Source organism: Amblyomma americanum, chromosome 1, assembly GCF_052857255.1.
Source record: "Amblyomma americanum isolate KBUSLIRL-KWMA chromosome 1, ASM5285725v1, whole genome shotgun sequence".
Classification (NCBI taxonomy): Eukaryota; Metazoa; Arthropoda; class Arachnida; order Ixodida; family Ixodidae; genus Amblyomma; species Amblyomma americanum.
The window spans coordinates 285,169,182-285,192,901 of record NC_135497.1 but is presented as its reverse complement, the minus strand read 5'-3'; the positions used below and the strand labels follow the sequence as shown (position 1 = coordinate 285,192,901).

General features: G+C 46.4%; 1 protein-coding gene across 1 annotated transcript in view; it reads right to left on the bottom strand.

The window, feature by feature from the left end:
- The window catches only part of LOC144115213 (nose resistant to fluoxetine protein 6-like), a 30,272-nt gene extending 6,759 nt beyond the window's left edge, over positions 1 to 23,513 (bottom strand). The window contains exons 1-11 of the mRNA XM_077649491.1: positions 23,127 to 23,513; positions 13,442 to 13,650; positions 11,201 to 11,321; positions 8,968 to 9,055; positions 7,323 to 7,417; positions 4,306 to 4,485; positions 3,744 to 3,837; positions 2,540 to 2,641; positions 1,839 to 2,004; positions 757 to 839; positions 298 to 420 (exon numbers count right to left, since the gene is read on the bottom strand). Coding sequence (XP_077505617.1) covers positions 298 to 420; positions 757 to 839; positions 1,839 to 2,004; positions 2,540 to 2,641; positions 3,744 to 3,837; positions 4,306 to 4,485; positions 7,323 to 7,417; positions 8,968 to 9,055; positions 11,201 to 11,321; positions 13,442 to 13,650; positions 23,127 to 23,436 — 1,571 coding nt within the window. The 5' untranslated portion in view covers positions 23,437 to 23,513. The remainder of the gene's footprint in view (positions 1 to 297; positions 421 to 756; positions 840 to 1,838; positions 2,005 to 2,539; positions 2,642 to 3,743; positions 3,838 to 4,305; positions 4,486 to 7,322; positions 7,418 to 8,967; positions 9,056 to 11,200; positions 11,322 to 13,441; positions 13,651 to 23,126) is intronic.
- Positions 23,514 to 23,720: the final 207 nt, after the last annotated feature.

Genomic DNA, 23,720 nt, shown 5'->3' with positions numbered 1-23,720 from the left:
TTATAAAATAAAAATCAATAAAGAAATATAATAGAGAAAGAATAAACAATAGTTAGCGTTAAAAAAACGACTGCTTCATTATTATTTAAACACAATATAATAGCAGTTCTATTGCCCTGACAAGTGTTCATTTCTCTCATAATGGCACCGTCATGAACATACAACGCTCATTTTTACGCGATGGCGTTTTGGGATGAAAATGTGCGCGTGACGGTAAGTTTAAAATAGAGCCTACAGGGAATGAATCACTTCATAATGTGTAATGATGCGAGGAACGAACTTCTCTCATTTGCTCACCTTTGATCATTTGTCGCCAGAGTCATGGAGTATGCGACGTCCCAATAGTAAATCTGCAGCGTTGTCAGCACCGTGAACCCCACAGCTGCCGCAGCAGACAGAGCGAAGCCTATTTTCGGGTGCCTGCATGGAGCCATGAAAAAAATTACCTTTTCATGAATCCCTAACAGATGATACGTCACTCTTTAGGAATGAAACCTGCCAGTGCTTTGGCTCCACTGCTGTCATAATACTTTGTGACATTTGAACCTTTTAGTCATCGTATACGAATCCCAACACCTGCGAACCGAAAAGTAGTGCTGCCTTGAAATATAGCTGCGAATAGGACTGTTATCAAATTCCTTTAAAAGCAGTCACCCGAATAATGTCTCAACTAATAAAATGGAGGCAGAGAGCCAGGCGCCAATAGGTTCGTAGTGAGCCGTTAGTCGTGAGCTCCAACTTTTAAAGCAGGCTTACCTGACAAATATGAGCGTCAGAGGAAGTGCCATGAAGAAGAAAAGCTGCATGTCAGCGCTGACGTACCACAGATGTTGCAGGCACTGAAAATATTACGAAGGCAGAAATAAGTGAAACGAAGCGTTCAATTTCTTACAACACGCGCAGTGCCCTCACGCGTTCTCTGCTCATGCGCTGTCCTGGTTCTTGCGTCGTGAGGGAACGGCCTCGTTTAAGTGTCCGCGGTTGTACCATAGCATCGCTTCATATGTGGACACCCCACAACGATTTACGCACGTATAACCTTGGAAATGCGTATAGGGTATTTCAATCACCACTTTTCTGACAAAAAACTTCACGGAAAGATTTTTTTCGTCGTACATTGGGTAGCCTTGTTATGACCAGTGAATTGACTATCGCGCACTACAGTACGGAGCAACGTACTTGGAAATAAAGGATTACTCAGTTCAATCGAATGCTGCTGCTTTCCGAGTTGATCAGCACGACATTGCATATCTCACGAATTTATTGTGCCTTCTTCTTTAGCTTCGCAGCCGCGCAGAATAGTTCAGTTATGCAGTGCAACTGTCGGTACTTAGCTAAATCTTGAAAACGATGTAGCTAAGCACACCAAAGGCAATCGTTGCGCTGTGAGAATCAGCTGAACTTGGAACACCGCGTGAGCTAATAGCTATGAAAATACACCTCTTACCATGTGAGCATTATGTGCACACCCCAAAATAGTGCATAACCGCAGATGCTATCAATCCGAATTTGCGCATGTAAGGAGCGCAGTATTAAGGTCATGGGTTCTGGAATGTTATTGCTTCTGCGGCATCTTCACTAGTGTGATCGCAGTAAGTACCGAGGAGCTTCAGTGCCGCGAGTGCGCGCTGAAACTGTGTAAAACATCCTCTGGACTGCACCAGTTTCAATGTTGCAGTGCAGGTGCACTTTAACTACCGTATCACGTGCGCTACTTCATTTCATGCGCATAATGAAGAATGTGCGCCATTGATAAAGTGCGATGAAATAAAACCACACAGTAGGCTGAACTAACGCCGCGTACATTGGTACGCACTGGCAGTAGTGTCTGTACGTACCATGTCATCCATCGAGTTGAAGTTGTTGGCTTGCACGAACACGGTCCACCAATTCGTGATGCAGCCCTGCACTTCGCTCCCCACAAACTCTTCATCTGCGGGACCGTCGACTAGCAGAGGCAGCAAGAATGTGCCCAGGATGACTCCAATTACTGGTATTGTAAGCCTGGACGTTGTGAATAAACCAGTAATGCTGTTACATGTTTATATATGCTTGGTCGCACAGAGCACGCAATGAAAGGACGCGTAGTGTTTCTTGTGGAGTGGTGTTCAAAAACCTGATTTACACAACTGAAATACGGCGTTTCTAGAGCAGATATCGACAGCACCTTGCTACAGATACGAACTTACTGGCAGCATAGGTGCGTCCTTGCAGATTTTCACCAAAAAGGGAAAAAATAAGGTCAGTGAACTGTTTAGAGAGCCTCCGATATTAAATTAAGCTCATCTGGGTTGCCTTGTAACGACTTGCTGCCTTTTCATTCTGCCACAAGATGGAAAGCAAGGCAAAGAGCAAAACACAGCCGCCAGAGAAAGACCACATTTCGCTTCATATAAAAAGTAATTGAAATAAGCATCACTTCAGTGGACACCCAGTTACGGGCTAAGTTACCCACTGACGTAACTCCGTAGTCACTCCAACTCAGTTAACTGTATACTTCTTGGAATCAATTAATGAAAAAAGATTTTATCGTACGCACCGGATATAACGTTTGCAGCAGCCGATAATAAAAACGACGAGAAGGTTTTGCTTGTACAACCCTTGCCGGAAGCCAAGCAGTGAAAACGTCAGGGCGAAACCACTGAAGAGAGGGAGAAAACAATGAGAACGGATGTCTAGAAAACCTGCTTTTGAACAGAGTATAGCTGCGTCGGGCAGCAGCAAGAGCTGCTGAGGGAATTGATTCAGCAACAATCACAAGCAATTTCGCCCGACTTCAGCATTTTTCACGATGCTCATAAATCCATACTTGAGAAAAACCAGCGTACGACACACAGCGCTATCGCCGTTTTTCTTCCAGTTTCGTGCGGTGGTTTTTGTGCAATATGGACTCGTACCGACTAGCCCAGCTCATCATGCTTGTACAGTACACATTGCTTCTGAGTTGTGAAACCTGAAACGTCTGAAGCCTGCTTTGAAGCACGTTACGTGCAAATCATACCAAGCTATTCTGGACAAAAGCATTTTTGAACAGGAAACTGTTTGTGAACGCAATTTTTTTATGTAATGTAAGATTTCACTATAACAATCAAAATACCCGCAGGTCATCCTACTGCAGTCTTGTATTTTTTTCTATTCACGTTTTTGCTATCGTCAGAAGCGTTCCCCATTGGTTTTCTACGGCAGTCTTAACTGTTCGATGCGATCGATGGAAACATTTAAGAAGAAATATTTTGCTACATATCAGAATAATGGACCATTACCATCAATATTTCCACAACAGTGTCTTACAATTTCCCAATTTTTAAAATTTTTGCCCGAGAAAGCTCGACTTGTAAAAGCTCTAATGAGCTTTTTCTTCTGTGTCCGGAGCCTCTGAATTTCAGCAAGCGGCCGCGTTGCCTGGTGTCTAACGCGATGTGTTCTCTGTGACGGCTCTTCCTTGGTAAGTGACAAAATGAAGTGACGAATAAAATATAGCCTTTTTTCGAGCATTACGAAGGGTCCTCGAGAACACACTGTCTAGCACACTTAAATAAACACGGCCCTAACATTTTACGCGTTCGGGACAATTCGTGCTTCACAAGGTGCATCGAGATACGTGTCTCGTTGTATTTGACAAACCACCAAGATTAAAAATTTTGAAAAACGAAAAACACGATGGTTCATTGCTCTCGCGGCAATGTCTCGCCTCTAATTCTTTACTCATTTCACACTAGTTTATTTTGCCTTTCAGTTCTCACCTTAGATACAGGAATGTGGACACGCTCAGAAAACCGTTTGGGATGATTTGTGAAGCGACCTTCCTGAAAACAGCGCCGATTTCGAATAGGTCCTCTGTAAGAGAAAAACGAGAAGAAAATGACAGCGCGCTTGAAGGGGGGGGGGGGGGGGAGCTGGAAGGGGCAAAGGAGACGAACGATATATTTGCACAGTGCAAGGCCAAGAGCCGTCCGTGAGGTTTTCTTATACCGTGTCTGCCGGTACGTTAAAGCACGCAATGCAACTCTTGCTTGTTCCTCATTTCGAAATGTGCTCGACAGATTTAAAGTTGCTGCAATCAACGTGGCTAATTTTTTATCGTTTGTATCTTTTTTTTGTAGCCGAAAAACTGGTTCCCATAAGAAGGCATGTTTGTGCAGGTATGCCTAGCTACTGGCGTAAGCAGGCAATCCCGCAATACCAGGACAAAGACGGTGAAGCTACAAACGTGGAAAGTGAGATTATATGTGAATCTCGAGAACAACATTGCCAGCGTATCGCACGCAACGTACACGGGCCGTTTTGAGTCCGCGCTTTACTCACGGGCAAATTCAAGCTGCACCATTATGTAGGAGTGCCCGTAGATCACCCAGAGAATGAGGACCACCTTGAAGCCGCCGAGGAAGAGCAGCGGCCGGTTCTTCTCCGTGTTCTCGGTGCGCAGCAGGTAGCGCGTGTTGCTCAGAGCGGAGAAGTAGAGGAGAGTGCCCAGTGCCGTGCCATCTGGTGGAGGCAACAAAGAACGGGGTGGGAAAGGTCACTAGAAACGGTCGGTTCTTACTCTCGGAGGAAAAGAAAGAGCAGGAAGACAAACTAGCTGGCACGAAGAGCTTTTCTCGCAACTTAAGTTTTTGAATTACGCGGGACATTATGTGAAAATCAAGCTGGCGTATTGAATTTGGCGGTCACCGAGTGTTATTCAACATACGTTTTTCTTACGTTTGTGAGTAAAGATAAAATTGTTTAAAATGAGCTAATTGGTTTTTGAATCGCTGCACACGCTGCGTGTAAAGTTGCAATTGGGAAATAGTTCACCATCACATGAAAATTTAAAATTACTCTTTGAGGAAAAGAAATGGCGCAGTAATTGTCTCACACCTCGGTGCACGCCCGAAACACGCCTTAATGAAAGGAAGGAAGGTAATGGTGAAAGAAGAACGAGAGAAAGAAGTGCCATAGTAGAGGGCTCCAGAATTAATTTCGACCACCTGGGGAGCTTTAACGGACCCTGACATCGCACAGCACACGGGCGCCTTTGTGCGTTTCGCCTCCGCCGAAACACGGCCGCCGCTGCCGGGCTCGAGTCCAGCCCTCCGGCTCAGTAGCCGAGCGATTTTTCGTAGCTATTGCTAAAACACCACCACCAACTGCGACACTCTAACGGCAAACAGGTCACGAACATCTGCTCTGCAAAAAACCTCCCCTCACCCAGGCGACGAACTCCCAGTCCCGAAGCTCAACTTTTCTACCAACAAGGCAGGAAATAAAAGGCGAGAGATATAAGGAAGCACTGACGCTTATGGCGAGACCTTCAGCCATTGAAGAAAGAAGAAGAAAAATTTACTAGGACAGCCAGAGGCCATCACCATCATCAACAAGACATGGGGGCTGAAAGCTCACGCCAAGGCCGCTGCCCATTTGTATGTGTGATGTGCTCTTATATTTCGTTTCTCTTATCTTCTGTTGCTTCCGTTCTATCAGCTGCGTGACAGAGCTGCAATCATGACTTGAACACGCAGCGGGGAATTTCCCGAGACAAGCGCATTCACCGGGGAAAAAATACACCATACAATTTTGAATTCATTCTGGTAGACTAAAATCTCTGAAATTTCTGCGGAAGTATTCAGAGTCGTTAGCTAGCGGAACCGTTTTCCGAATGCCTGCTACGACAGTCCACATCTGCTGCTGATTACCGCGCTTCGGATGACGTAAGACGCGCCTCTATTTACAGGCACCGCTATTGTGCACGAACACGGGAGTGTAAAGCTGTCGCAGCGACCACTGGCTCGGGCAGCGGGCCAGTGCGAAAGCTGTATGCCGATCCATCACTTGGCGGCTCGACGCGCCCGCGACTGCGCAATTTCCAGGCGAGCGTTGCCAGCTAGAGATGTGAAAAACCGCTTGCTTACCGACTCACTTCTGGGACGGCGCAAGCGGCGATGTGTGGACGTCGACAGAATTCCAGTCGTTCATCTTTACGTCGGTTTTTTTGTTTGTCGGCATTTGCCTTCCTGTTTTGGCCGTCGACCATTTTCGCTGCCTCAGGTAATACTTACGTTAATTTCTAAGGTCCTCTGTTACTTCATGACTGGGGAGAAAAAATTTGGCGCTTAACATGTAAACGCACGTAAGGAGCGATGGAAGGAAATGGGAACAGAGCGGAGCCTGGGGGCTCCGCTTTTCGCATTTCTTTTCACCACGCTTTTGCTTCGGTGGTAGCAAAAAATACGTTAGAGTCGCCCTTGACGCATTCTAGGACGCCTCTAACGAGTTTTTTTAACCACCCAGGTTAAAACGTGATCGGAAAAAAACTACGAACAGCGGAGCGCGTATGCGCTGTGCGGTTCGCGTTTCCTTCCATCGTGATAGTACGCGTGTCACAAGATTTGCACGCGCTCACAACGCTATTGCCCTCCAAGTGTGCACGGCTTATCTTAAAGTCTCAGGCTATCGCCAGCGACGGCTGCATTCTGATGAGTGTAAAAGGCAAACGATAGAACTCGTCGCTGTTATGAAGCCTAACAAGCCATTTCTGAAGAGAAGGAGGAAGGCATAGTCCGATTTGTTTCGCTCTACAAAAAGGCTGATTAACTGGGGGAAATTATATTTAATTGTAAATGAAATCTTCCTAACTTTGTTGCGTTTGTTTGTACACGGACCTCAATGGACAGTTTCCTCGGATACCTACCATTTTCATTTCGACAAAGATCAAATTCATCAACAAGAATGCCGCCGCCGCGGTGGCTTAGTGGTTATGGCCCTCGGCTGATGACCCGAAAACGCGGATTCGATCCCGGCAGCGGCAGTCCCATTTCGTTGGAGGCGAAGTGCTAGAGGCACGTGTGCTGTGCGATGTCATTGCGCGTTAAAGATCCCGAGGTGGTCGAAATTAGTCGGAGCTCTCCACTACAGCGTCCCTCGTAGCCTATGTGTAACTTAGGGAGGTTAAACCTCATAAAACCAAAGCAAGCAGAAACGCGAACTTTGCAAAAGTTTGTTTACGCGTGTAACCTGAGCTTTCTAATCACTGCTTTTATGCTAGTTATGCGACCGAACGACTTTACAACGCCACCTTAAGCCTTCTCATACCCTGTGATCGCCCGAGAGAAACATATGAGCAAAACCAGAACAGCAACACAAGAATTAAAAGCACTCTGTGGCTTGCGCGGTCATTTGGTTTCATGGATGAAGGAATCGGATAGCGAGAGCGTCTCCTAGCCTTTCCTCCCTACATTCTTGGTGTTATAGAGCGTCATAGAAAGGTATTCAATCACATTTCGCGCTTACGGAAAATTCGTTGCGAAGTTATTTCCGCCATGATTTCAGCACGTATCTCTTACCCTTTCGTTTCACGGTGCCAGCAGCCCGTGCCTGCACGACCCACTCGGTGAGCGTAGCCGCGACCACCGTAAGAACCACAGTTCCCAGAACTGCCCTGGAAACAGAACGAGGAAAGACAGGACATAAAATGAAGTAAAACTAGGGTTATGGTGTAATTTTTCTGCTCGAGATAAGGCTTTTAGTACGATGTAAAAGGCGTTCCTTTGTAATAATATGGCCGCATATATACTCTATAGCCTACTGATGCCACATAGCCCTCACCACGAGTCTGTCAATATTACTCTGATTAAAATAAGGCTACGATGAAAAAGGGATGAATTGTTTAGCACGGGCACTCCTTTTCTTATATTACTACTGAGTACTACTGAGTAATAATACTACGGAGGCAACGAGTAAGGAACAAGACACTATGACTGCGAAATTTGTTGTTTTGTAACGCTCATGAACTCTATTGTCACCTTTCAAAGAGTAGGAACGTATCGGAGCTATATTTAAAGACCAAGCGCTGATTCTTCGAACCACATTCCATAAACAGTTCCGCATTTTTCTAGAAGCCAATTTTTTTCAGTGTGAGCAGTTATTGTGTTTTTAGTTTGACAGAATAGCCATGAACTTACCGCTGATTGCGCCAAATTGTGCTTCGAGTGCTGTACTTTACTGCGAGAGATTAAAATGCACAAAACTTTTCATATCTAAAGGTGAATGATCCAACTGACCTATCAACCAATTCTCATCCAGTCTGTGCCAACTTTCCAGGCTTCGCAACATCTGCTCTGTCCCGGCGCAGCTTTACACCGGATCGCAAAATAATGTGATGCCAGGAATCTAACAACAACTCAGCTGTGCGCCGTAGGAAAGTCAGGCACTTCAGTGGGCCAGCGCGCAGGCAGGTGTAATACGTTGCTTTTTTTTTTTTTTAGAGACAGTTGAGTTGAACTGCATTTCGCCGGGGTTACGTTAATGACGAGATCGAGATGACTACGAGGATGGAGGGTTGTTTTTCTTTTTTTCTTCTATATGTGCATAGATGAGCAACTGCTACTATACCTACAGCTCATGCGTTACAGGTGCATGATTCATAGCAAGATCGGTCCAGGAAAGCATGCTTAGATTACCAGGTCCAGAGTAACCACTTTTCCCGAGCTTGCAGGCTGTTGGCGAAGCCGGATCGACATCCTCAAGGCGGCGCTCTGTTCCACGCCGGCACCCAATAAACTGTCCTCAATAAAAATGAGCAGGCCAGCTATCGTTTCTCATCTCATAGGAGAGCTACGACAGGCTAGGATATTTTGGATATTAATGCAGCGAGCATGCGCTACATTCCGGGGTGCACATTTCGCGGCACGCAAAGCCACTGACGATGCCGATCCTGCTTTGTTTCCACCAAATGCCGACATTGAAACGTGGAAATCACATTAAGTCGACTTGCTACCCGCGCCCGATTGCGTCCAATGGAAATAAGAGATGTACTGCGAAACTACAGCACGTTTTGTGCACTTCCGTGCATTCGGAGTACACGGAGAACTCTCTACGGCATTTTCTTTATCTTGACTCGCGGCAAAGGCGTTGCGCTACTAGCAGTCGAGAACTGGTAGCGATTGTAGCAGAGACCAATGACGATGAGTAAAGATGGGCAATGCTCACATTGACGCTGCCTGGAGCTTTGTGATGTTCTTCGGACTGTCCGTACGGCAGCTTCTAACTGTGGAGTCGAACCCGTACTGGCCGAGCACTGAAGACAACAAAAGGAAGCAAAGTAAATAAGAGGAAACCTCACGCAGAAAAAAATTCACCGCATGAGGCTGCCCGGTGACTTTTTTCTAAAGCGCATGACGCCATAAGCAACGTGCCACCACCGTTGTAACAAAAATGGCACACGTGCGGTTTGGTAATATGGTCCGCGCATGTTCAAGAAAAATAATAGAGACCGTGTTTAATGGGAACGCGTGTATGGCTGTGAATCCAAAAAAAAAGAAGACAGGACGAGCACAGGCGCGTTCTACGCGACCTGTAACGCATGAATTACTGTAAGTGCATGACTTACGGGACAGCGTGCGCCCCGCAGCTCCTGTAAGAGGCTAATCCCACTGAAAATTGAAGGCATGTGGCGCTCTTCAATATTCCTGCTTGTGCCAGGCGACCTATGACTGCGAAAAACAGCGCTCGCCTCGCCGTCGCGTTGCAGTTCATACTGAGCGCGACTGTACAGTGCAGTAGGCGCGCACAATGTGCCTCGCTCCTTTTCCGGCAGCCATCTTTTGATTACCGGCTTTTGTTTCTTTTTTTCTCAGTTTATAAGTACCGCAAGAACTTTTGTTGATTACGTTCATTTCACCACGACGAATTGTCCTTGTCTTCCTTAGAGGTGGAAACTACATGCTCAGCTTTCCTGGACATCACAAACTGCCGCCATCTGCCGGCCGCAAATGTCGAACACCGCTTAACTGAAATAGTAATATTTTCTTTTGTAATCAACACGAAACTAAAGCTTCCCATGAAACGGTGCGCCAATATGTTGGTACTGATGGCTTACTCTTCCTACGCGCTGCAGAATCTGACTCATAAAATACTTCCTGCGCTCACACAGAACAGTTATGACGGCCATAGGGAATCACTGAGATGCATGAGTCATTAAAATTAAATTCCTTTTTTTTTGCTGTAAAACAGCGGAGGAGGATCGAACAAGAACTGACCCTTGATTGAGTTAGAGCCCCATTTTTTTCGTGGCACACAGTGACCACAGGTTCGTATTCAATCAAAACAGGTACTCTTGGATTTCACTGAACAAAACGCACACCGTTGTAACAAAAATGGCGGTCGTGCGGTTCGTTATTACGGTCGCCGCATGCATAGGAATTAAGTTTTACAAAATTTTCTTGTGGAATTGATACAATTCTATATTAAGTAGAGTAAATACAAAGAAAGAAATTTTTCTTAATCAGAACGCAAAGCACATATACACCGTTAAAGGGGCAATTGGTTTAACAGGAAAATGGCAAATACTTATTTGGGCAGTGTTAATCAATTTTAGCTGGCTGATACTTGCTCAAAGAAAAAACTTAACTTCGGAGATGCCAGCGTGGCTTACGTGAATTCGATTAAGTTCAAGGTTGTTTGATTATATTGGTGGAGAATAACGTAGCATTTGTTGACCGAAACTTCGTGATTAAGGGATCTTACAGACTTCTGGGAAACGTGTGTCACGTGCACATGTTGAAATGATTAACTGCTCTATAGATTTTAGTTATTGGTGACTATTTTGTGGTTGTTGTTTATACCTTTCGCCAATGCATGTAAATAAAGATCATGCACACTTGCTAAATTAAACTACCGTCGAACCTCGTTATAACTCAATAGTTTATAGCAAAATAATTGATATAAAACAGGAATGAGGATTCTCCTTGGAAGCTCGGTCAACGCGGGTTATAACGAAGCTGCGGCTATAAAGAAGTAATAGCCGGGTACATTCAACTTCGTTATAAGGAGACTCAACTGTAGATGAAATAATAGCCTGTGTGCGCTTGCGGGTCGACTCCTGCTATAAGGCGAATGCATTTTTTTTTAGTATGTGTAAGCGATTTAGATTATTAAGGGTTGTTTGCCCCCAAAACAATAAAGCAATAACTTGTATGTAAAATTCCCGCAGTAAATCTCGTGTTAATTCTTGATGCTCAGCGACATGCAACACGTATTGGCAGCCGCACAAACTAGAAGTGCTTGTCCAGATACCCTGGGCTTGTGATGCTTGTGCACATTCTTTCCGTGTTACAGTAGTCCCTAGGCCTCACGTTATCACCCAGTGGTTATGACACAGAACTGTCAACAATTACAACGCCTTGCCTGAGCATTCTGGCGTGCAGTCATCCGATATACGCACTTTTCCTGGTCACTACTTGGAGATCTTCTTCGGAGCACGTCGACGGGGTGCAGATCCCGACGCGAAAATCTGTGCTTGCGAATTTCTCGCGGGACGTCCTTGTGAGTGGGTTTTCGCGTCCCTGCACAAAAAAAAAAAGGTAATTTATCTTGCTTTCGCGGGGAGGCCAGAAACTGCCTACTCCTCCGGTCTATTTCGTTGCTGGTTATTGCTTCTATTTCTTCATTTAAGATGCACGCATAATGATCGGAGGGAGGGGGGTTGGGGGGGGGGGGGGGGCAGGTGTGCGTTAAGTTGCGAGATCGGAAAATCAGAAGACCCCACAGTCGCAAGTTTCGGGCAAAATTTGGTGAAAGCATTTTTCTTCTTGCGTACGACGGAATTGAAGGGTGGCTTCCTACGCATTGTCGTACACAGCAGTGCGGACTTTCAGGGCTCATTCAATTCTGTTTTGGGGACTGCAGTGAATATGCTCGCAGCAGTAGCTGGTCGAATTAACTGTAAAGTCATGGCCGCTGTATTGTCACGATACCCAGTCGGCGGGTACCTATTCGCTCCAGCGGATGGAACATGCATCTTCCCTCATGCTGTCAGGATTTTCATTGAACTGGTTGGTCTGACCTCGCAGAAATGTTTTTTTTCGCGCACCAGCATGTCGCAAATTTTTTTCCATGACTTTACAAAATATTATTGCTCCTTTCTGTCAGTCTCCAGTAAATTCATTTGTTAATAAAGACCCAAAAATACAGAAGGCTCAGTCTTCTGTACTTCACCACCGCTGGCTACAACATAATAAATCTTAGGTAATTCTGGTCAAGTTGACTTGGTTATTAAGTATTAATCAGAGATCTCTGCCGTCCCTTAAATCAGAATGAGCAAGATGAACCAAGCAGGCGACGGCTACAAAAGCAAACACGAGCCAAAATTCACCCATTGTGGTTCTATAGTCGGATACAGCTTTAAAAAACAGCATTTGGTAACACTGGGCCGCGGTCCAGGGCGTCATGCATTACTCCGCTGGCGAGTGACGACAGTAAACACAATCAACGTTTTAATATCTGGTTATATGAAACAAGTCAGGCATTAAAATTGAGCAGCTTATAAATTTTTCTTGTGATTTGCTTATTGTTCAGGTAGCAAAAAACTTTTGACAACGTAATGCTTCTTTGTCATGGAGGAATCCTGTTTACGGTCCTGAATGCGGGCGCAGCTTCAATGCAGTCTTAAACTGTAACCTAATATAATGACAAATATTACCAGTTACATTGAGAGCGGGGAAGAGACAAAAAGGCGCGCCGAAGGCGATTTGCTCCAAAAAACAAATGCGCCTAAATGCGCATTCAAAGCAATACAAGTGTTCTAGGCTCCAATTTACGGGATTTCATTCTGCGGACCCCATTTGGCAGGAGCTCTCTACAATGAAGTTCTGCTCAATTAAAGTTTATTTAAATGTCGTTGAATATATTTTCGTGCAGTATTAACTATACTTGACTTCATCTCCCTTTAATGTGACTTCCGCATTATGAAACTCCACTCTACAAAACTCCTCTTAGTAGTATAACCTTTCATAAAAGTTTACTTAATAAAAAAACAATATTATGCAATTCTATTTCGTGAAAGTCGGTGGAATACATGTGAAATCGTCAACAGTGCTCTTGAATACAGGAAGGTCAACATAGAACACAAAGGGGAAGTCATCGCCCGGTCATCTTCACCCCTAATGGCTATTGCCACCACGAAAAAATTCAGATGTATTCTCAAAAACCAAATAATATAGAGTTCGCTAGTTTTTACTTGTATAGAAGAAAAAATTCACCTGTCATATATCAAAACATTCTGATAAATCGTGTTTACCGACTTGCGTTGGTCTGACCAAGTGATGCTTCTTTAAAAGGAAAATTTATCCGTCAGTGGAGTTTTAAAAAATCCACAATATTTTGCCTTCTCAGCAGAAAAAGGGCACGGAGCTGTTTTACTGGGAACAGCTCAGTATACAGAACAGCGGTACGGTGCAAAAACATAGCAACAAGAAGTGCGAGTGAGAGGATGTGGCTGTTTAACTCTCTTGACTTCGCAGGCCGCGCCTCATGTTATTATTAAGTATAATACGCTAAAAAGAGTAACCGAAGATGCACACAACTTAGGAAAAGAACTTCTGACTCGTTCTGTTACATAGTGTCGTTTGAAATGGTCGCTCTGAGATGACCTTCGCGATTAAAACCGGGAGTAAGCACCACTTACCATAAGTTCTCCGACCTCGTTGAACCTGGCGAGAAGTGACTTGAAGGCTTCGACAGGCGGCTTGAAGTGCAAAGAACAATACTGGCCCCTTATGGTTTTCTCGCCCACTCTGTTTACCGCGCTGGTGCGAAGACATTGCTCGTAGGAGCCGAGGTTGACCAGACCGCCTTCGAACAGGTTACTCGGCAGAAACCCGTTCGAGAGCAACACTGAAAAGCACAGACAGTGATTTGTGATGTTTTCCGCCCTACATGCATTTTGTGGGGTCAATTTTTATTTCACACAAATTACCTAAATACCCTACTAATAAATATCCGCTGATAAGAAGTAATCAACTTTCATCTTCTAGAAAAACGCCAGTTACCTCTACTTGTACAAAACTGGGGCAAGCAGTTTTGCTGCAGCGTATGCGAACATACGCACAGGAATAGCGTACGCTGAAAAATAGGGTGCTTCGTAACGCGGATGCGCCAAACTATTTCAAATCGACTCTTAAAGGGAATATGTAATGATTTAAAAGTCGCTTGCAAATGTTTTCAATGCTTAGAAATGATGCTAAGAAGCATACACACTATGTATGAGTGTTCGGAAGTGAGCCGACAATTTATTATGAATTTTTAAAAACCGTGCTTTTTTAATTTGTGAGCCGATTGATGTTTTCTTATATAATGACTGGTTCTGAAAGTAAAATAGTGAAAATAGACGTCAATAGTCCTGTGCCGTGACGTCGCTAGGCCACCACACGCGGTCATCCGCTGGAGCCACGGCAGCCACGACGTCACAGGCACACTTCCGGTAGCCGTGCAAATCGTCTGCTCGTGCCGCCGCGCGATCCTCTCGGGCAAGCGCGAGCCAGGGCATTGCCTTCGCGCATATGGTTTCAATTTTCCTTTGTCGCCTCCTTCTGTCGGGAGTTCCGAAGCCACACGCAGTGCCTCGCCGAGTCGCTACTGTCGTCGCTGGCCTTCAGCCGGTACGGCGTGAACGCATAGGGCTCGATGCCCATCGCGGCCGTAAGAGCGAGCAGTCGCGCCTCGACGTCAGGATCCATTATTGCCAACTACAACAGACGACAAGCAAAGAAACCCACTGATCTCCACTAGGGGGCTGAATGCCGCATCGGGCGCCCGAAAGTGAAGTCACCGGAAGTTGGGCAGCATGTCCCGGAAGTCAGCCTTTGGCAGTGCATGAAATCGAACCTCAGCGCGGCTTTTCTGTTTTAGTTTTCGTTTTCCACTTAGCACCATGTCTTTTCGATGCTCTCGTCTTTTTTCATGACAATGCCTACCTGTTGCGCCGTCAACTGCATGAGGAGAGCAGCAAAGTCCCCGGGAAAGACGTTTCAAAAATGAGGCTCCATTGCATCGCTATTGGACGACACTAGCAGACGACAGAACATCGCTACACACAGTACGTATGGAGCCTCGTCTACTCAGCTCTGTGTCGTCCCGTTGCGCTAGCGTCGTCAACTCTGCTCTTTGTTGTGATGCATGTTGTCGCGTTCTAAGCCCAAGTTATTCCATCAATGGGGTATAAATTTAAGAAAGAATAAGTGGAAGCCTTCATTAGGCAGCTGACTTAGCAGTAACCATTTTACCGAATTATGTTTAGACCGAACCGGAGTGGGGGCGAGGCCACAATATGGTGGGGTGCCGTCGGTGTTCTGTTGGTACACATTAGCGCATCCAAAATTAAGGTATACGGTACTACTTTTTCGACGGAGCTAGTGTATCAAGTACTGCTTCGTACTGTAGCAAATTATGCCTGAATGGGCTGTTATTCGTGATGCTTGGTGCAGTTGACTTCTAACAGCGCTTGTCACATGTGCTGCAGCATTCGTCTTTCTCGTCAGTCGTTTCTCTTGCGCGGTGTGGATGAAACATGGTTGTGCTATTGAGTTATATTAAAAGCACGTCTGGAAGGTAAATGACACCCTAAAGCGATAACATCAGCTGCCGTCGATGAGAAGAGACATCGTCCGCCATCAACCCGAAACTGAGACAGTGGCAGTTCGAGTGTCAGGATTCCCGCGCCATTGCCTTTTCTTTGCTACACGAAAATTTGTTTATAAGATGGCCTAGACTGATCGTCATTCCATTACTTACGCTGATTACGCTCGTAAGACAAGAACCAAGTCAGAAAATAGTGTTTAATGCACGTACCCCTTTGCCGCGGCATGGTGAGACCTGCATGCCTGTTATCTTCGGTTTCTCTGAAATTATAGGGTTCCCCAAACAATGCACACATTTTTCGCGTTGAGCTTGCTTATTCCTTTGATATTACAGCAGACGTTACACGAAAACAAAGCGAAAAGTTGAGAACGGAAGGGCGAAAGACGCAACTTTTTGCATTGAAATGCACAGCAGACACCGAACTTTCGGGACATGCCTCCGAACTTCCGATGGCTTCACTTGCACCCAATTTGGAACGCGGGAATGCGGCATCCTAGTAGAGATCAGTAAAGAAACCCGACGCGCGCCGCAATCAAGCCGCCGATGGTGCTGCTGGGGCGCTGGGTGCGACAACCGGAAGTTGCAAACCGAACGTCAGCGCATGACGTGTTCATTGGCGGGGCCCAGTCCCAGACCTGTTTTCTTCATTTTTTTTCTGGTATCCCGCGTGTACGAGTTGAGGGGAGAGAGGAGGAGCGTAATTTTTAATCTGCTATATCTACGTTGTTATTGCCGCTAGCTCAAAAATTCTTGCACTGGTGTGACGAGTGATCGAATGCTAATCTCTCGTCTGCTTTATGTAACCTCAATTAATTTATTGCATAGTCCCTTTAATGCAAGCTCGCGAATTTAGAGTACGTGGCTCTTACGTACGCATAAGGATAGCGTTTCCACAATGGTGGCGTACCTTTAAACAAGACCTCTCAATTCGTAGTGAATTCGTCGTTGTTACTGTCTGTTACTTCGTACTTTGTTAGTACGTCCTTGTTACTTCGTGTCTGTCGCCTGCGGCAAAATGTGTGAGCGATAAATCTGCGCAATTTTTCATTTCGGTTGACGATTCTGCCGCCCCTAAGACTAACGAGAAGAGTCGGTTCGTTAACGAAAATGGATCCTGCTCTAAAACCAGATTGCCGAATATGGCGGAAATTATTGTTGCGTCTCCACTTGCACGCGCTTAATTAAAAGTGCGGATGTGGCATACAGCACGACACAAGCGTGTTATCACTGTTACACGCTCCATGAAATTAGAACTTTGCTTTTCCTCATGCAGCTGGTGATAAAATATTGCCGTCCTCGCATACCGGCGTTTCCCTTTGTCACTGTTTTCTGGTGACAGCAATTAGTGGATATCAATCTTGACCCTCTACATATCTTCCGCAGGTGTTAAAAGACATCCACTAATTCTCATCGAGCTTGTGCGTTTCGAGCATTACACATGTGATTAACCTTGCGCATTAGTAATTCTATAGTGTCTGGAATTTGTCGCTTCAAACGCGTCAGATTTTAACTTGTTGCTTTCATTTCTCCCCATTCATCTTTCGTGTAAAAATTAAACTCACTTGGTTTGTTCCGTTGCATTTGTGTGCAAACACAGCACCATTATCTTAAACGCTGCCAGCGCGTCTGTTGCTGGTCACGAGCAAAGCAGCATTACTCCGTGTTGGGTTATTTGTGCAACTTGTGAAGCTTGATAACCGCTGAGTGGCTTAATTGTTAATCAAGAGTCAAGGTTTTGATTTATTTGCAATGTCCTGTCATTAAAATCAACTACTTTTATTATACATAAGGAATCATCCCGCAAGTTCGCGGAACCTTAGCTTCGTGCATAATGCAGAAGCGATCACTAAAAACCTCATTGACATTAAGTAGAACGTTATCAGAAGCTTGAGAGTCGTCTCTGTCTTCCGTTATTAGACTTGCTTTCGGTATCGCATAGTATCCCTGTGCAAATCGAAGGGGCATGCAGAGGACTAACGGCAAAAGGTGGTTACAACTTGCTGAGGCGTCCTAGCAAAGCAGCAAAGCATCCTACAGCTCTTCGAATGCAGATGCTGCCGCGTTGTCGTACCACTTTGCGCAACTCGTTTCTGGCCGCATGCAATACACATAAAGACGACAGCCGCGGATTTTTGGACACTATGTGCTTGTCCAAGGTGTGTGACCCCCTTCGCTTTCACAAACTTGCACGGCCTGCGAGATATGCTACCGAACACACCAACAACAGCAACAACCTACTTGTGTGCCGGGAAAGGGCGTCGAAATTCATTATTCGTCAAATTCACTTTGTCTCCCTCAAGTAACTCGAGTGTAAGGCCTCAATAAAGTACTATCCATACACTGAAATCGTTAATACACAACAAAGTGGCACACATGTCTACGAAAGTGCGGGATACATTTGTAGGCAGCGCCTAATCGACAAATATCTGTCTACAGCTCATGGGCTCGCCCACTTGGCAAATGTGATTCGAAAGAGTCGGCGCTCTTCTGCATTCAATCAGAAAAAAAAAACGACATACAAGCCTGTTCAAAGTCAGCCCCACATAAAAGCGCGATCTAGGGGCGTTCCCCAAGCGTGAAGAGGTAAGTAACGAGCTAACGCCAGAAGAAAAAAGTGGTCGGCTCAGGAAAAAAAAAGGGGGAAAATTTTGTTCCAGCATGCCGCACACGTATCGAGTAACCAGGAGGAGCTATAAAATCCACACTACCTCCCACGTGGCCGCCTTTGAATTCATGACGGAGCTGCCACTGCCCACTCATCCCTTCCTTCTCCCCCTCCTTTGCCGCTGTTGCATCTCCGTAATTTTAAACTTCCAACATCCTTTCGGTTCTGTAGGCGCACCGGGGTTCTACATGTGCAAAGGTTTTTCTCACAAAGTCGGACAGCCGAAAAGACGGACTAGCCCATGACCGTAGTGATACTCTGAATCGCTTCTGACGAAGGACCTTAGTGTTTGAACCTGACACTGGTTAGAGCGTACGAGTCTTGAGTCGAACTCTTCACTGGGGAGTGAAACACGAACCACCTTTGCAGGCTGAGTTGTTCGAAACTGGGTTTGCCCCCGATGGGGCGCCGCGGGGTTTGCGGCGCCTCCTCCAAGCACACACCCCTGAAGAAGCCGGGCGCCGGGCCGGGGGTGGCTTGTACCCATATTTACCGGTGGGTGTCCGGCGGTGGGTTTCGAACCAACCACCTCCCGCAGCCGCAGCGAACGCCCAGACCACTAGGCCACGACTGCGGATCCAATCGGCATGCATTGATTGACGTCGCAACCGTTGTTTTCTTGGATATGCGATGACCACTGGGCATAGTAAACTAACGCGAATATTTGTGTTTCATAACTATATATTGCGCACAGCGAACTACAGTGGCTCACAGTACGCAAGATGTTTTCCTCGGGACTGTAGCGTGCCTCAGAAACGGCCTTTATTTCGCACCAAGGGACCGTATACCAGGCGCGTACACACTACGTGTTCGGTTCCGTTTTCATTACCGGGCTTTCCTCCCTGCATGCAGGTGAACTACAGCGTATCTCAATAAGGCCACCAGTTGAAGTGTCCGTGTTTCGCTATGTTGCGTAAAAATAAGTGCGTCCGCGTGAATTCCTGCGTCGTGGGTACTTGCGTCCTGGGTACGGCGTGACGCGGCTGTTAAACGCCGTCTCAGCCGGTCCGGCGTGCTTCATGTTGGCCGGCGGGGCCCGTCTCTGTTTCCATCGGTGCGGGTAAGCAGGCCCTTCATCAGCATCGTCCACTGCCCGAAAAAGTACCCTCTTCGCCAATTCTGCCCAGATTACGTGTAAAGAGCAATAAATCCCCTGCTTTGCAATGATCAAGCATGCGGCGCTGCGAAGCGGGGGGGGGGGGGGGGGGCAAAATACAATTCATTTTATCGGATTTTGTGTCGGCGCAACCTCTCTCTCTCTTGTTCTTTTTTTCTCTTCTGTACACCTTTTCTACAGTGGAAGACAATGAACCTCCATATTTAATATCACTGCTCTTTCAAGAGTCTACACCATTCCATTAATCGAGTTTGGTTGCTCCTCGTCCAGTTTGCGGCCAACACGACCGCCATCACCATTCGACCCGCGCCCGGCCCTAAATCAGCTTTAGCTGTACGCAGCGCTCTTCTAGTCGCAGCTTTCGCGTAATACTAAGTGTATTTTTAGTATTACATTAAACGATAAAGTTTTATGCTAAACTTATCGTTAAGTCTAATAACCTTTCGTATATCAACAACCGCTAGAAAGGTATTTCAGCGCCCTAACTGGACGGCGCGTGTGTGCCGCTGTTGTTTCGAAATTTTCAGATCATCAAGACGTATTCGCGCAAATACGATAAAAAAATCGCGCACAATTATTTGTTTTGGACAAAACTACATGGTGGACGGTGTTGTAGCGCGGTGCGCAGTCCTGCTGTTCTTATCCGCGTTATACCGTTCTCTACGCTCTGCATTGTGTGGTTATATTCTAAAGCACGATGGTATAACCTTCATGTTGAATGCATGCTTGATATTCAGGCGGTGACCCAATTCAGTTTATGCTACGTGTGATATACCTATCCTGTTTGCCTGTACGTTCATTTTGTTGCATGGAGTGAACTATGCACCCACATGCGCGTGTAAGGAAAATGGAGGGGGTGTGGCTATGCTGTGACTATATGCCTACATATTACCAGGAGCCTAAAACATTATCCAGAAAATAAGAAGCCCACATCACATGCATGAAGGCACCTGGACATTGGTATCATTCAAAAATCGTTTTCAAGTTCATGTCGTTCGCTGACCCGACGCTTCCTCTTTCGCATACTATAATTCCATAGCTTGTTGCATCTGCCCGTCAAGCCTTAGTCTTTTCACAGAATCGAGCCTCCCGTTTGACTGCACCTTGACTCCCTCCCGCGCAGTCGTTCGCTATTATCATTGCGTCCGATCATTTTCTCTGGAATGTCGAACGCGCCCAAACGCTATTCGTTCTTCGCGTGGGAAGAAAAAATGCGCGTGCATGAATCCGTATGTGCCGCCTACATAACATGAATAAGACAGTATTCTTCGGGACAGAACGCCTATTTAACTGCGAATGGCGATCAGCAAATGACCAGTAACTCAACGTGCGAGTGCTGCCGTATTCGCTATTTGGCCATGCAAACAGCCTAATTGTGTCACAGTATCTCATTTCACAGTTTCACTCAACTCTGAAGAACAGTTTGCTTTGCTGGGAGTTCTCATGACTGTGTTTTATTTGTTCTCTTTTTATATCGATGTACAGTGTGACACCTGTTAATGGAATCTATATGTCCCTGTTATTTCGTTTTGGGGTGTAAATGAAAAAAATATTCTGCCTATATATTTTTTCTTACGCCTGGGTTCCTGTTTTAACGCAAAACTCGCTCTGCCTTTACGCTTTGATTTGCAATTTCCGAAACGAGATCCTTTTAACTGCTTAACTCTGCAGTCTTTGTACGTTAAGCATGCGCATGTATACGGAGTGCAACTTCAAAAACGCGCAACGCGTGCGTCGTTTGAAGCTGCAAGAAAACTGCAGCTGGTTTAGCTTTTCATAAACGAAAAGCTTCGGCGGGATATCGAATTAGCTTCGAGCACCCTTCGCGACGTTAAGCAGTGTGCGTAAGGTTTGAAAGATTCTCCCCGGTGACATGACTGAATGCCGCTGGGAGTCTCAGTTAGTTATCTGCCTTTAAGTGGGATTGCCGCGCCCAATTAAGACCTCTGGTAGTCACCTGCCGGAAATTCCATGTCGGTTGCGAAATTAAAGCCTTCGATACGTGAACTCCTTTGACACAGTACTGTTTCGCTCTTCAGACCGTTTCCCTTTTTTTTTCTTTTTTTAAGGGGGCGGGGCGCAAGAGATGCACACCATTTGTCAAAAGCTTAGAGCCCAAGGGGGGTTTGCTTCTAGCGTCACACCGAAGGTAAGAAGACCTCTTGTCGCTTCATATCCGAAAGTTACAACTTCCACGGTTGCCACAAAGGCCCCACTAAGCAGCTTAGAAGCAAACGCACCTGGTCTCTAATCTTTTTACAAAGGCTGCAATCTATAACCCCGCTAGAATTTTCGTTTTGTTCACGTTTGTTTATCGGGAACGTATACGTTCTTTCGCCTTTGGCTCCCTTGCGTTGTGCTATACTTATACGTCTCATTTCACACCTCTTGGACGAATCCAGACACCCGCTAACTCACGCAAAAAGATTTTAAGATCGACTTCCGTTCGCTACACAGAATCCGCAGCAAGAATTTTTCCCAAGGGCTAAACCCGTTGCTACAGAAGCAAGACGCCCCTTTCAAACAAAAAGCGCGGCAGATGACATCAGCACAGAGCAACTTTCGGTAGCAGTAGCTTTTCGAACGCAAGAATAAATTATGAAGCTCCGCTTCCACAGCCGCTAAGCTGGGGTTATCGGAGCAGAGGAACAGCATTTTGAAAGTAGTTACTCAGTTTCACCGAAAATACTTGCGATTTGGCGCAGCCGAACAAACATACCAAACAAACGAGGCACGCACACAGTGCACCCCTCACGTAGCAGATGGTTTGATAGGTTGGTTTGGTTGGTTTATGAGGGTTTAACGTCCCAAAGCACTCAGGCTATGAGGGACGCCTTTGTGAAGGGCTCCGGAAATTTCGGCCACCTGGGGTTCTTTAAGGAGCACTCACATCGCACGGTAACACGTGCCTCTAGAAATTCGCCTCCGTCGAAATTCGACCGCCGCTGCCGGGATCGAAACCGCGTCTTTCTGGTCAGCAGTCGCGCGCCGTAACCAGTGAGCCACCTAGGCGGCGCCGAGCTGCTGCTTTGATAGTTCACTTTATTTGCTCCGATGCGCATCACTTGAGGGCTCTAGACAATCCTGGCCATCAAGTCTAATATAATAAGCAATTCAACCGATTCTCACAGTACATACTAATGGTGGCCCAATACGTGCAAAAAGGTGATCAATCGGACTGTCAAGTTGGAATAAAGACACCAGTAAACCGAATAACAGTAATAATTGAACTCTGTCAGCTAGGTTTGACACGCACATGATTAACATGTCCTTGATATAGCTATAAGGATGCTCTAAGCAGCGGCTGATATTCTTATGCAACAGTAAGACCTGCTCCAGCGGTGAGCGCGCTGCCGAAGCCATGTGGTGGAGCGGCAACGCGCTCCCCGCCGGTGAGATATGCGCGGAGCCAAGTACGTAACGGCTGCTTCGCCACCTGAGGCCGGCCAGCACGCGTCCGCCGAACGATGAAAAAACACGCACGCGCAAATAACAAAAACAAAACAAAACTCCAGTTTTCTACTTCCTTCTTAACGTCAGTTTTCGGTCGGGAGCACAAATTGCTACTGCCATGATCTCTGTGTTTTCCTACAGTGTTTCTTCTTGCATAGATACAAGGCTGCAACTATCCCCCTTCGAACCCTTAATTAGGGACAGCATAGTAGAAATAAAGAAAAAAACCACATGCGACGAAGGCATTCGCGTTTCCCTTTTTTAATCACTCCCTATCATAAATCATGCTGCACGACCACAGGTACGCCCCTCAGGGCCTTAACCTCCGTCGATCAACCGCGTTTCCTCAGGTATACACGCGCGCACCTTAGCGGCGTTTTTCCGTTCCGGAGCGGCTGAAGCGGGGGGGGGGGGGGCACGCGATTCCCCGTTTTCGCCGCATCACAGGCGCAAGAGTTGATCCCTTCCACGAAACGTGCGCGTAGTCGCGGCGCTTACTCTTTATGGCCCAGGCATCCTTGTTCCTTACTGCCAGCAGGAGCTTCGCGATGCTCGCTGAGCAGGCGACGCTCAACTCCGGGCTCGCGATCACGTCTGACACGCTGGGTAGAAACTTTGAGACCAGCACTTTAGCCACATCGTCCAAGTCGGCGCCCAGGCTTTTGAAGGTTGACGTCGGGGCAGAGGGCGTCGTCGACGTTGTCGATGAGGTCGTCTCCACATTGGCCGCCGCGCTGACGAAGGTCAGCAACGTCGATGAACAGGCGCACAGCAACAGTAACGCACCAGCTATCCGCTGAGCACTCATAACGGCTGCTGAATTGTCAGGCGGCTCGCGAACGCTGGACACGGACCCGTCGCGGTTGGAACAAAACAAAAGCGCGATATTTCGTTCACAGACGAGTGGGCTGCGCGGAAATGGGGGGTTGTAATATAGCTTCGTCTCTTTCCTCCTCTCCCACTGCCATTTAGCTGTTCCCTTCTATTTCTTTGTTCTTAATTTGAGATGAGCTGCTCGTGAATTCGTGGGCCGTTGGGAAGGCCGGTGCGAAAAGTCAACGAATAAAGAAAAACACACAAAAAAAGGCGAAG